Source organism: Pinus tabuliformis, chromosome 3_1, assembly GCF_031772625.1.
Source record: "Pinus tabuliformis cultivar Carrire ecotype Pingquan chromosome 3_1, CPIR1, whole genome shotgun sequence".
In the NCBI taxonomy this organism is placed as follows: Eukaryota; Viridiplantae; Streptophyta; class Pinopsida; order Pinales; family Pinaceae; genus Pinus; species Pinus tabuliformis.
Genome location: NC_142301.1, coordinates 789,612,739 through 789,625,740, shown reverse-complemented (window position 1 = coordinate 789,625,740; position 13,002 = coordinate 789,612,739). Strand labels below are relative to the sequence as shown.

The window sequence follows — 13,002 nt, the reverse complement described above, 5'->3', positions numbered from 1 at the left end:
CCAAGTTCCGGCAATATTTAGTGGGCAACAGGTTCAGGGTGAGGACTGATCACAACAGCCTCAGGTTCTTTTTGGAGTAGAAGCAGCTACAGGAGAGGCAGCAGAAATGGATCAGTAAGATCCAAGCATATGACTTTGACATTGAGTATGTCAAGGGTAAGAACAACGTGGTAGCAGATGCCCTTTCACGTAGACCAGCCACGTTGTCTCTTATGAGCTTGGACACAGACTGGAGGGCTCGACTCTTAGTAGAGTACTCCAAGGACAGATTTGCATGTGAGGTTCTGGATGGGCAGGTGGCAGATGACAGGTGCAGGGTGATCGATGAGATCATTTACTACAGGGACCGGATCTTCTTAACTGAGGGATCATACGCACAAGAAGAAGATACTCCAGGCATCACATGATTCACCTTTGGCCGACCATCAGGGGTTTACCAAAACCTACAGGGCCATTAGAGAGAGGTTCTCATGGAAGGGCCTCAAGGAGGACGTACTCCAGCATATCCGAGAGTGCGAAGTTTGCCAAAGGAACAAGGGGGAGATGAGCCATCCCGCAGCATTATTGCAACCTCTTCCCATTCTGGAGGGGAAATGGGAGTGTATTTCGATGGACTTCATCACAGGGTTTCCCATGGTACAGGGCAAGGATTGCATCTTTGTCGTCATTGATCAACTAACGAAGTACTCACACTTTTTTGCCATATCCGCACACTACACAGCAGCACAGGTGGCCGAGCTGTTCTTCAGAGAGATTTTCAGGTTACATGGTCTTCCCAAAACCATCACCAGTGATAGGGACAGTCGTTTCATGGGCGGATTTTGGCAGGAGCTTTTCCGGTTGGTGGGGACGGAGTTGACACCGAGTCCCAGTTATCACCCACAGACGAACAGGCAGACATAAATAGTTAACAAGTGGCTGGAGGGCTACTTGCGTAACTATGTCAGTGGGCAGCAGAGAGCATGGCTGAAGTGGTTGCATCTGGGGGAGTACTGCTACAACACTACACATCACATGTCCATCGGTATGTCACCATTCTATGCTTTGTATGGATATCACCCTTTATCTTTTGCTGACATGATGCTTGGTGCTAGCAAGGTTCCAAGAGCCAAGATTTGGATCCAAGAGAGTCAGGATATTCTCCGAGCTCTCAAGGATAATATGGCTACAGCGCAAAAACAGCAGAAGCTGTATGCTGACAGGGGATGGGTGGAGAGACAGTTTGAGGTAGGGGACTTGGTCTACCTACGATTACAGCCATACCGACAGTCGTCACGAAAGCAGAAGGGGGTTGAAAAGCTCAAGCCCCACTTTTATGGGCCATACAGGGTGATACGCAGGATTGGACAGGTTGCATATGAGTTGGAGCTGCCCCGAGGCAGCGAGATTCATAACGTCTTTCATGTATCATGCCTGAAGAAGGCATTGGGACAACATGTGACAGTGACAGATGAGCTACCGCCCACGGATGATGAGGGGCATTTGGTGTTGCAGCCAGAGGCTATTATTGATACCAGGGAGAGGTAGCTACGGAGCAGGACAGTTCGGGAATTCTTGGTGAGGTGGAAGAATTTACCGGATGAGGATGCCACTTGGGAGAGTGAGAAAATTTTGCAACATCCATCACTTCAATTGCTTGAGGACAAGCAACATTTTTCCGGGGGAGACTGTAATATTCCTAATTAGCCATGGCTAATTGGAATATTCGATTTTGCTCAATTTTGCCTTCTATAGTTATTTATAAATAAAAAGGTGAGGAAAAGGGGGACATAACTCACCTTTAGAATAAAGTCACTTCCTAGTAGCACAACGTTGTGACTTAAAGGGGAGCCAAGGGGGCCAAAGGACCACGCAGAGATGGGGCCCACGTAGACACTTGGAGGGACTACGCAGATGGAAAGGAACACATGGCAAGAAAGGGACTGCGTTGGAGGAGGTGGGCCTTGGGATTGAGAGAGGCCAACGCTATAAAGGAGAGGGGAGCCTCCTCATTTTGTCATTCGATTATGTGCATTTGAGCTAGTCACTTCGACTTAGAGCACACTGGCTGTTTAGCTGGTCTGCAGCACTGTTTAGTGCATCGAGTGTCTCCGTTCGGAGATCTCACCCTTAGCCCCGGGGGACTTCGAGTGCCTGCTCGGGCAAGGTAGTTTTCAGCAGTATTTTGCAGGAGGATTGATCTTTGGAGGGAGGAGGAACTGAGCATTTTGGATAACTGCGCAGTCTTGAGAGAGGGACGCAGTTCTTTTGGTGGGAGTTCCGGATTGAGGGTTTTGTGGAGGATTTGAGCTGGGAGATTGAGCAAGGGATCAGCCCTTGCATATTGGAGGATTTTGGCAGAGTTTCAGGTGGAGTTTTGGAGGATTCTATTCAATGGTAGCGCAGAGCCTTGAGGGACAGCGTAGATCCCCAAGGGGGTGATTTTCGGGGGTCAGCTATTTCATAAAAGCTTTCTGGGTTTTTCTGGGTTTCTTGAGTAGAGTCTGATTCCAGAGTTTCAACATTTTCTGAGGAGGGGAACAACCCCAAATCCTCATTTGATTTCCAGCAGTAGCAATAGCACGGCAGTTCTCCAGCAGCTTGGACGCAGTTCAGAGAGAGGCCATTCCTTTGCTATTCTGAGTGTATTTCTTCACTTGCCTTGTGCAAGTCGAGGTGCTACCTGTCTAATCACCTCTTGTACTCTTTCCATTACTCAGTATAATAAAATGGCTTAGCATTTCTCTCTGCATTTCTTGAGTATCTGCTTATATTTCATGTTCACATTATTATATGTTGTACCACTGTTATTTTTATCACTTTGAGTTTCCCGGTCACTATATCATTTGGACATGTTTGGTTGGAGTTTGCTTGGGTTTGAGGGATATCCCGAAAACGGGATATTACAGTGAGGTACCATCCAGGATATGGCAACTAGCGGATGTTGATGGTTAGATGATGATGTTAGTGGTGATGATGTTGATATAACCTTTTCTTAGAGAACTTTGTCAAATTGAGAACATTTATGACAGACATTATGAATACCTCCCTAGTTAAGGGGGAGTGTTGAATTTTTGTAACTATGGTCACTCGTCATAATGTATATTTATCCCTTAATGTATTTATATTGATTATTGTAAAGCATAATTTAAATGCTGGAGTCAAAAGAAAATATATTTTGAGTCAATTATCATTTGGACTTTTAAAAGAAGAGAATTTGAAATTTTTAGCGGTTGGAATTTCTAAGTCTAATTGTTAGAAACCCTTCATGTACTTTTCTGATTTATTTCTACCTACTTGTTCTGATTAATTAACAAGTTATTTACCATGTAAATAATGAAAATAAATACAAGTACATGCTCAACACATTATAGATCATAAACTGAAGGAAACAAAACAAGCACACAAGTGACACCGTTGTTTTTGGACCAATGTCCTCGGAAAAACCCAATGTGGTAAAATCGGTGTAGCTATCTGAGGGTTTTAATTATTAAGCAGTTTCAGAATACAATCTGGGTGCCAAAACCGACTCATCCAACAGAGAATAATCTCTGCAATAGTACCTCTTAGTCGGAGACATATATTCTAGCTGAAACCCCGGATAAACACTCCGACAGCTCCTAGCTCCAATCTGCCCCAGGAAAACCCCAGCGTCAGCACTTTCTGGCCCAGCGTCTTCCCATCGTCACCCTAGCTCGTCCTGCATCAGCCCTTAGAGCCTCTGCGTCACCCACGCTGGCTCTCTGAGGCACTGCGCAGCTCCTGGCTGCCTCTGCATGAGCCTTGGCTACCTCTACGTGAACCTATCGCTGGCTCTGCGTCCCTCTCTCCCGACTTTTGCGCTGATCCTCCCGGTACTATTTCTGACTCTCTGCTTCTGTCTTCACTACCCCTCAGCTACAACTCTGATCACTCTTTCAACTTCCTCAGCAAACCCTGCCCCAGAAAATCGAAATCTTGATCAACTCGGTGTGTTCTCCAAGTGACCCTCAAGCCTCCTTTTATACTTTTCTCGTTGACAATTCAACGACCAAGATTAAGTCCCTAATCAACGGCTAAGATTAATTCTGGCTTGATCCATGACTTTTGGACCATTCTAACACAGTTTTATATTAATGCACATTAATATTTTATTTTCCCTAAGTTTAGACTTAGGGACTCCATTAAAAATATTAATTATTTTAATATCTCTCAAACTGTTTAGAATCTGCCCAAACCATTTCTGGGTATTGGAGATCTCATGTGCCTTAGCCTCTCCACCAAGTTTCGAGGCTAGAGCACATCTGATGCTACCCTAAATCAACACTCTCTCTTAGCGAGGACTATGCTCTAGTAATACTCTTAATTGAGCATCACCCTGATCATCCGGCATTGGTCCTTATGCTGATGTTAGGCCTGCAGGTAGCAGTGTTTTAAAATTCGGCCGAGCCGACCAAGTTTGACCCTTGGCGGGGTCGGCTCGGTAGAAAAATCGGTTCGGTGGCCGTTTGTTACCAAACTGGCCCAGCCGACTAAGCCGGTTGAACCGAGCCAATCGAGTCAGAGCCCTAGCTGGTTTGTTAAGGTGTTGCAGTTGGTGGATGGGAAAAGATTGGCGATGGGCTTCATTTATGAGGCTATGGATCAAGCAAAGGAGAAAATAAAGGCAACATAGATGGATAGAGTTGCTAAGTATGGGCCCATTTGGGAAATCATTGATCAAAGATGGAACAATCAACTTCATTGCCCTATACATGCAGCTAGTTGTTTTTTGAACCCAAGGTATCATTATAAAGCTCTGGAGGCAAAAGCTTCACTGGGTTGGTTAGCAGTAGCCAGAAGTATTGGTGCCCAGTAATGTTTTACAGTTTACTTTTGTTGTAGAGGCCATTTAGAGCCTCCTTGGTTATGTGTTTTGTTTTGATCTCTATATCATGTATGTATTGGACAGTGCACTAGGTGCCATTTTGATATAATCGATATATTAATGAGCTTACTTTGATCATATGTTGTATTCTTTCTATATTCTAATGCATTGCGTTTGGAAACATGAATGAAAATCTTTAGAATTATGTTTTTTCATAAAAAAAGAAATATTTAATGTAATTTTTACAACGACCGAGTCATTGAAATCAAACCGGCCGAGTGGATACCGAGTCAGAGTCCGAGCCAACCCTCGGCCGGTTCTAAACCCAAGTCGGAGTTTTAAAACATTGATCAGTAGAGGAAAGTGCTGGATCAGATTGGAAGGCTTGACTTGGAGGGTTTAACCAGGTTTGACCATAGATTTGTTCAAGGTCAGTTTGACCTAGTTGATGACTAGAAGGTCTAAGTGTGTCTCTTGTTGAACAAAAGAATTTCTCTATTCCGCAAGGTTTTAGAAAATGGTATTTTTGTAATACATTTTTGTAACCCCAGTACATTGTTAGACATTGAGAAATTGAAGTTAAAGCATCAGTAACACCTTTCACAACCCATATTATTACAAGGGGGTGGTAAGGAGTGTTACAAGAATTTGATTTTATTCAACTCTAAGTTAATCCATAATCATCTTTTTATTGTTAGAGTTTATTTTCTTCCACTTTCCAGCTGGTTAAATCAATAAATAATTTTCTGGAAATTTTATGGGTTAATATACATAACCCAAAAATCTGAAAATCAATTTCCAACTAGCTGGAAATTTGCACTTTCAGTCTAAATTCAGTGGAGGGAAGGCCCCAAAACCTCTACAATCACTCTCAAGCCATTCCACACTTTAAGGTGACTCCCTAGAGGTGTGTTTCGCATAGTGGGTTGGCTAATTAAACAAAATAGGTTGTTGTCCCTGCGTTTTAACGTAGATTTTACAGGTTGTCATACAGGATACCAAGTTATTTTTACTTGTAACTCTTAAACCAAGCATCAAAATTGATAAATAGCTATATATTTGGTTAGGATAGATTCAGTAGACCAAAATCCATAGATCATATGCCATATTTTGAAGTATATTGGCTACTAATATCCGTTGTTAGAAATTTGCTCTATTTTTATGCAAGATAGCAGATGGATCAAGAACACCTCCACCCTATTGACTCCACATAAGGCACTGGACATAAACCGGAGTTGTTGGGTGGTATTAACAACTCCTCCCTTGGTTGTTTAGAGGTTGTTGGGCCTAAATAGCGGGGGCTTGGGCTGAGGTTACAGTGGGTCCCTGCCCTATGTCTGCCCATCTAAAAAGGCTGCCAAGACCTTAGCGACCCTACTAAAAAGATTGGTAAAAAAATCAGTAACATGTGGCATAATCTCTAGCAAATCAGATTTTCTATGGAAGATAAAGTAGATAGAAAGCATATTTAAATGACAGATTTCACCAAAGAAAGCAGCTTAAAAACTCTTACCAAATTGTATAAGATACCATTGAAATATCAAACAAGCCCACAAAGAGAATGGATCAAAATTGAGCTTTGTTCTCGAAAAGCCAAGAGGCTGGCTACACCAAGATGACTATTACAGAATTGATGACAATGATATCCAAACACAATAAAGTACGGTAGAAGAGAGGAGAAATAAAGAATAATGGAGACAGAGTAATGTTGATGCTCGCTCAAGACAATTCGAGTTGACACCTTAGTCTCCACCTATATTTATAGTTCCTTCCTCCTTCCAATCTCTCTAATTCGCATAGGAGTAATAGGAGATCAAACTCCCCAAAAATAGCCATTAATGTGCCATGGAAAAAGCCATGTAGAGTCAACTGAACTTTGACTGGAGAAGAAATTGAGTGAAGTGGCCCATGCTTAAGTTTAATTGAAGTGTCTCTAAGTTATCATGAGATAAAATGTCTTTGAGTACAATTTCAGCTAATTTGACTTGGGTAAAAGCATCTCGGAGTATTTTGAGTAAATTCTATCTTTGATTAAAATATCCTCAAGGCACTTTTGGCTAATTCGGCTTGGCATATCTTTAGGGAATTTGAGTTGTTGAGGGAAAAAACAATGCTCGTTAATTACCAAGTGTGCCTTTTGTTGAGGAAAAGGTGGGGCAAGGAAAGGAGCGAAAGTAGGAGGGAAAATAGTTGTGAGAATAGGATGAAATATAGGAGTGAGAGCAAGAGGCCAATGCACACTAGGAGAGAGAAAATAAGGTTGAGGAAAAATAAATTTCCATGTCACACCTCCAAAATGATTTACCCATGCGCTTTGCCACATGATTGATAACTCATTTATAAATCTTGCACTTGTCCATTTCATGAGCTGCTTCATGTCGCCCCATCAGACTACTACATGTCATACTGCTATAAATAGGCATGCTAGGAAAAGATAGAAAATGCCCGAAATAGATAGGGGGACCCTACCATATATAGTGTGCCTAAAAATAGGCACTACTAAAATAGAGATATGTTTGCATGCCCACAATGTTATACTCATTAGACTCAAAATATCATGGGGAATCCACAATATGTTGTCCACACCACCATGCCAATACTACTAAAAATAGAAATATCTCAGATTCTGATGAAGCCACCCTCATTGGACACAGAACTCGGTGGGGAGCTAGAATACATAATCAAATCTGACATGCGACCACTACTAAATAGAAAGTGCTCAGAATCTCATGAAACCATACCCGCTGGATTCATCTTTTTGTAAGGAATCCAAATACGATATCAAAATCGGCATGCAAGTACTGCTAAAAATAAGAGTGCTCGCATTTCAGCCGAAAGTAGCTCATCAAACTCAGAATCTCGCAAGGATTCTAAATATACCATTATCTCTGGCATGCTAGTCTCCAGAAGAAACTTGCTAAAAATAGTAAGTCCCATGCATGTCATCCGAAGAAGCCTCAATGGAACCCCAAGTTCATAAGGATTTTGAATATGTGATCAATTCTACTGTACAAGACCTAGAACTCTGTCTCATACAATGAAGGGGACATCAGTGTTGCATGAAGCGCCCCCCCCCCCGCTCCGAAGCTCCGAAGCGCGCCCCGTACGGAAGCGCAGTACGAAGCGCCTTCCGAAGCGCGCTTCAGAAATTAGGAAGCGCGATTCGTAAAAAAATTTGCGCTTCCTGGAATTTCCGAAGCGCCGGCTCCGAAGCGCGCTTCGTACGGCGCTTCGGGCCGCCGAAGCGTGGCGCTTCGGAGCAGGAAGCGTGCGCTTCACGCACGCTTCCGTACGCTTCGGCGGAAAGGGGCGCGCCCAAGGGAGAAAAACAAATTTTTTTTTAAAGTTAAGTTAACTCAACCTTAAGGGGGTGGGTTAGGGTGAGGTTAAGGTGAGGAATGAAAAGAATAAAGCCCCCATTCATTCCTCATTTTCTCACTTTGAGTTTATGAGAGTTGGAGAAGAGAAGAGAGGAGAGGAGAAGAGAAGAGAGGAGAGCTTGGAGGAGTGAAGAAGGAGGAGCTAGGAGAAGGAGGAGGAGCTTGGAGCAAGAGCTTGGAGGACTTCATCTACAAGAGCTAAAGAGGTAAGTTCAAACCCCAAACTCCCTTGTTTTTTTGAAAAAAAAATTGTATTTTTCTCCTCCCTCTCCTACTCTTTCCCATTGTTTCTACTTGCTCCTTTATTTACAGGTTGCCGTTGTCCACCACCTATATCCATATTCCAAGATGGTGTTCTTTTGGCTTCTATGTATCATTCCACTCTTGGTTTTAATGATGGCAAGGGTGAGGAATAGAAGGGAAGAAACAGAAGAGGACATTGGTGATGGTCCTAATAGTAGTGACCCAATGTATGATGAGGAGGAAGGGTTTGAAGAGGAAGGGGATGAACTTGAAGGGGACACTGAAACACAAGATGGGAAAGCTACATCAACACCCTTGTGGAACTATGTGACCAAACTTGATGGGGGAAAGGGTGGTGGATCTTACAAATTTGTGTGCCCTCATGGTTGTCATGGAGGAAAACCATATTGTGGTTCATATACCCGTCTGAGGAGGCATCTTTGTGGGGTGCTAGACAGTGATGAAAAAAAGGGTTCTGTGGGGGTACAAATTTGCCCAAACATTTCAACTGAAGAAAGAAGAAAATACATCCAAATAGAGATGGCTGCACAACAAAAAAACAAGAAACAAAAAACTCATTCTGAATCAAGTGCAACCTCTAAATTTGGTAGTTGCTCATCTCCTCATGGTACTTCTGCAAGCTCTGGAGGTAGAAGAACAATAGGGGATTTCCTTAATGTTGCTGGGAGGGATGATGTGGATGGAAAGATAGTCCGTTTTCTTTGTGCTTGCGGTGTACCATTCAATGTGCTTCGCTCTCCCTATTGGCATGAAATGGTAAAGGCCATCAATGAAGCCCCAAAAGGATACAAGGCCCCCAACTATGAGAAAGCTAGAACAGTGTTATTAGAAAGAGAAAAAGCTAAGGTTCAAAGAGCTTTGACACGTTTTACAAATGAGTGGGTAGATTCTGGGGTATCCATTGTATCAGATGGGTGGACAAATATTAGAAACCAACATTTGATAAATGTTCTTGGTGTTTCTTCTAGTGGTGCAGTATTTATTGCATGTCATGACTCCTCCTCCATCACTGCATCTGCACAAAACATTGCAGATCTCCTATTGAAATCAATCAAAGATGTTGGTCCAAATAATGTGGTTCAAGTGATCACAGATAATGCAGCAAATTGTAAGGCAGCAGGAAAAATTATTGAGCGTACTCATCCACACATCTTTTGGTCTGGGTGCCTGGTTCACACATTGAACCTTTTGATGCATGATATTGTGAAACACAAAGATTGTGGGTGGATTGCTGAGGTTTACAGGAAAGGGAAGCAGCTCATTAAATTCATCACGGGGCATACAAGGGTAAACTACTTCTATGGCACTTACTCCAAGTTGCAATTGCTTAAAATTGCAAAGACAAGATTTGCTAGTGATTACCTCACCTTTAGGCGGCTAGTGAAGGTGAGACAAGCTTTAACTAATCTGGTGTGTGCTGAAACATGGAATGAAATTAACACTGACACAGATGGTGCTAATGCAGTCAAGGACACTGTTCTTGACAGTTACTTTTGGTCACAGGTTAAATATGTTTTGCAATTCACCAAACCAATTTATTACATGATCAAGTTTGCAGATTCAGATCGACCAGTAATTGGGGAGGTGTATGAGCAAATGGATAGCATGTTGGGGCAGATTAAAGACATTGTTGAGCCTAGAGATACCACCTTGTACAATTATATTCGTGTAGAGGTGCAAAACCGATGGGAAATGCTAAATATTCCATTGCATGCATTAGCATATGTTTTGACACCTAAATACTATCATCCATCATGGCTTTCAACACCAGCACCTGGGGGGGGAAGCAGGAGAAAACCACACCAAGATCAAGAGGTTCACCAAAAATATATGGCTGCATTGAGTAAATTAATCCCTGATGAGGAGGATGCTGCATTGGTACGGAGACAAGTGAGCAACTATACGCTCAACACTGGTCCATTTGGGAGCATGCATGCAATTAAAGATCGAGAGACTTTTTCTGCTCTTGAGTGGTGGAACATGCATGGAGGGGGTACTCCACTTCTACAGAGTTTGGCATTGCGGGTGCTATCACAGGTGGTAAACACTTCTTCTGCAGAGAGGTGTTGGAGCTCTTATTCTTTCATCCACAGTGTTAAAAGGAACAAGTTGAGTTTAGACCGGGCAGAGAGCTTGGTTTATGTTCATTACAACTTGCGATTGTTGTCCCATTACTGTGAAGATGCAAAGTCTAATAAAGACTTGTTGATTTGGGACAAGAATCCAGAGGAGCCCAATTTGGAGGATGGAGTGTTGCGACTAGAGCAATTAGAGGATGCTCTTATCCAGGTATGTCCATTGTGGTATGAATTTTCCAATTTTCCCTTATAAAGCATTTCTCTAATTCATGTTTTTAATTTTTTTGTTAACTAGTGTTTTTTTTTTTGCATGAATTTTTTGAGCGATTCTAGGATGATGATGACCGTGTTGATATGCCACCACCCCCACCCCCATCTGGTCCCTTGGTTCCTAGGTTCCATGGTTCAACACCAACAGCAGGGGGTTCTTCTTCATCAGTTTCAGTGCCACGACTTACACAGGCACCATCTTCTTCATTGCCACCACGTGGAGGCCCGTCACCACGTTCTATTCGTGGTGGAAGGAGGAGAGATTAGTAGATATATTCACAATCTACTACTTTTTGTCATAGATTACTCATTAGACTTGTAGACTTGTGAATTTGAATTTTGAACCTTTTTGGCTTGGCGGTGACCAAGTGACATATTTTGTAAACATTATTATTTGAATTTTGGACATGACAAATGTTGACAGTTGCTCACTTGCTAGATAAATCATAATATGCTCTATGTTTTATGTTTTATAATATGCTTAAATGTTTTATGTTTTATAATATGCTTAAAAATTTGATGTATGTTTGTAATAGCTAGAATATAGATGATTGTTGTACATACTAGTAACTACAATGGAATCATGGATGCCATATCTATCTTGATTTATGCAAAAATATGCATGTTTTCATGTCTTCTACAATTAATTTGGTATTTGGGATGTTTGTTTTGAGTATAAATGCAAAAAAATATAAAATATATATATATATATATAGCAGACGCTTCCGCGGACGCTTCGCTTCCTAGATTTTTGGAAAATGACGCTTCCGCGCTCCCGCTTCGTGCAACATTGGGGGACATGCTAAAAATAGTAGCTCACTCCAATCTATGCAAAAACTGTCTAGATCATCACTAAACCCGTACTGCAATTAATTTGGCATTTTGCATGTTTCTTTTAATATAAATGCATTATAAAAGTAATATATATATATATATATAACACTCCAAGGAGACTCCACTCCTGAGGTCTTCTGACTCCTGAGAAATTGTGCTCCCACTCCTTTGCTCTAGCAACCTTGCATTGTATGGCTCCCAGTTACTGCATAGTACACCAGTTAATCAATTTATTGTATGCCTTTTATGAAGTTCATAGAATATCTGTTAATTAATGCATCGTACAGCTTTTATTTACTGCATAGTGCACCTGTGGATTAATTCATAGTACAGACGTTATTTAATAAGTGTTGCTGTAACTATACAGATGAACCAAGATACCACTAACAATGTAGTGCAGCTACAAAAACATCGCTGAACTGACATATTAAATAGTATAATCCTTAAGGAGGGCCATAACAACATAGTTGAAGCAAGTGTGACGATTGGTGATAGCACAAATTGATTTTTTGGGTAGAAATGTAAAACATATTGACTTGGGGCTTAGCTCAACCAGAGATATACAACAAACATTTGGTTGGAAGTTGGAACTGACAAAAAGAACAATGGTTAACATTTAATATGCAGCAAAAAAGGATGCTTACCAACTGTACAGACCACTGCGTCAAATGAAGTTGAGCTGAAAGCCTTCATCATGCTTGAAGTGTCCAAAACATCACCAATGGCAAGCATAGCTCCCAAATCTTCAATCTCCTTCCGAAATTTCTCACTTCGTTGAAAAACTGTAACCCAAGAACCTGTCTTTGCCAACTTGCGGACAACTTCCATTCCCACTCCACCTCCACCAGCAACGAGCACTAGTCACAAGTTTAACTTGGAAAGTCAACTCATTAGACATGTAATGTACTGATTTCCAAATGATAACCGCTACAGTCAGTGAATCAACCACAATTTTAACAAATTAATATATGCTTAACACTGAAATCATTTCAGCAAGAACCTGAATGAATCCTTACAGGAAGAATGATATGCGTCTGCCTTCAATTCTGGCCTAACCTTTTCAAGTTTTAAATGCACTGTGCAGTACTGGAAAATTTGACGAAGCAACAAAATCATTACTTTTCTGATTCCGACAAGATAATTTATAGTTGTCAGGAGATTAAGAATATCATAAACTGCAATCTCTCTTCCTTTCACCTTAAGGCACATGATAGAGAAAACATTGGACACCAAAGATGAAGAAGTATGTTGTTGTTTACAGACTTCAAAAAAGCCTTTAACATAGTCAAAACATTGAGGGAGAGGATAGTGGAAATGGGAATCCCTAGCGAGTGGAGTGCAATGGTACACA

The 13,002-nt window shown here is 41.6% G+C and overlaps 1 protein-coding gene across 3 annotated transcripts in view; it reads right to left on the bottom strand.

Moving 5' to 3' along the window:
• Positions 1–13,002, bottom strand: part of LOC149189806 (uncharacterized) — a 458,516-nt gene that overhangs the window by 304,096 nt on the left and 141,418 nt on the right. For 2 of the 3 annotated variants that reach the window (XM_089411941.1, XM_089411940.1), the window contains exon 4: positions 12,296–12,508. The exons of the other annotated variant lie outside the window; for it this stretch is intronic. In XM_089411941.1, the coding sequence (XP_089268067.1) occupies positions 12,296–12,508 (213 nt within the window). The remainder of the gene's footprint in view (positions 1–12,295; positions 12,509–13,002) is intronic. 3 annotated transcript variants of the gene reach the window in all.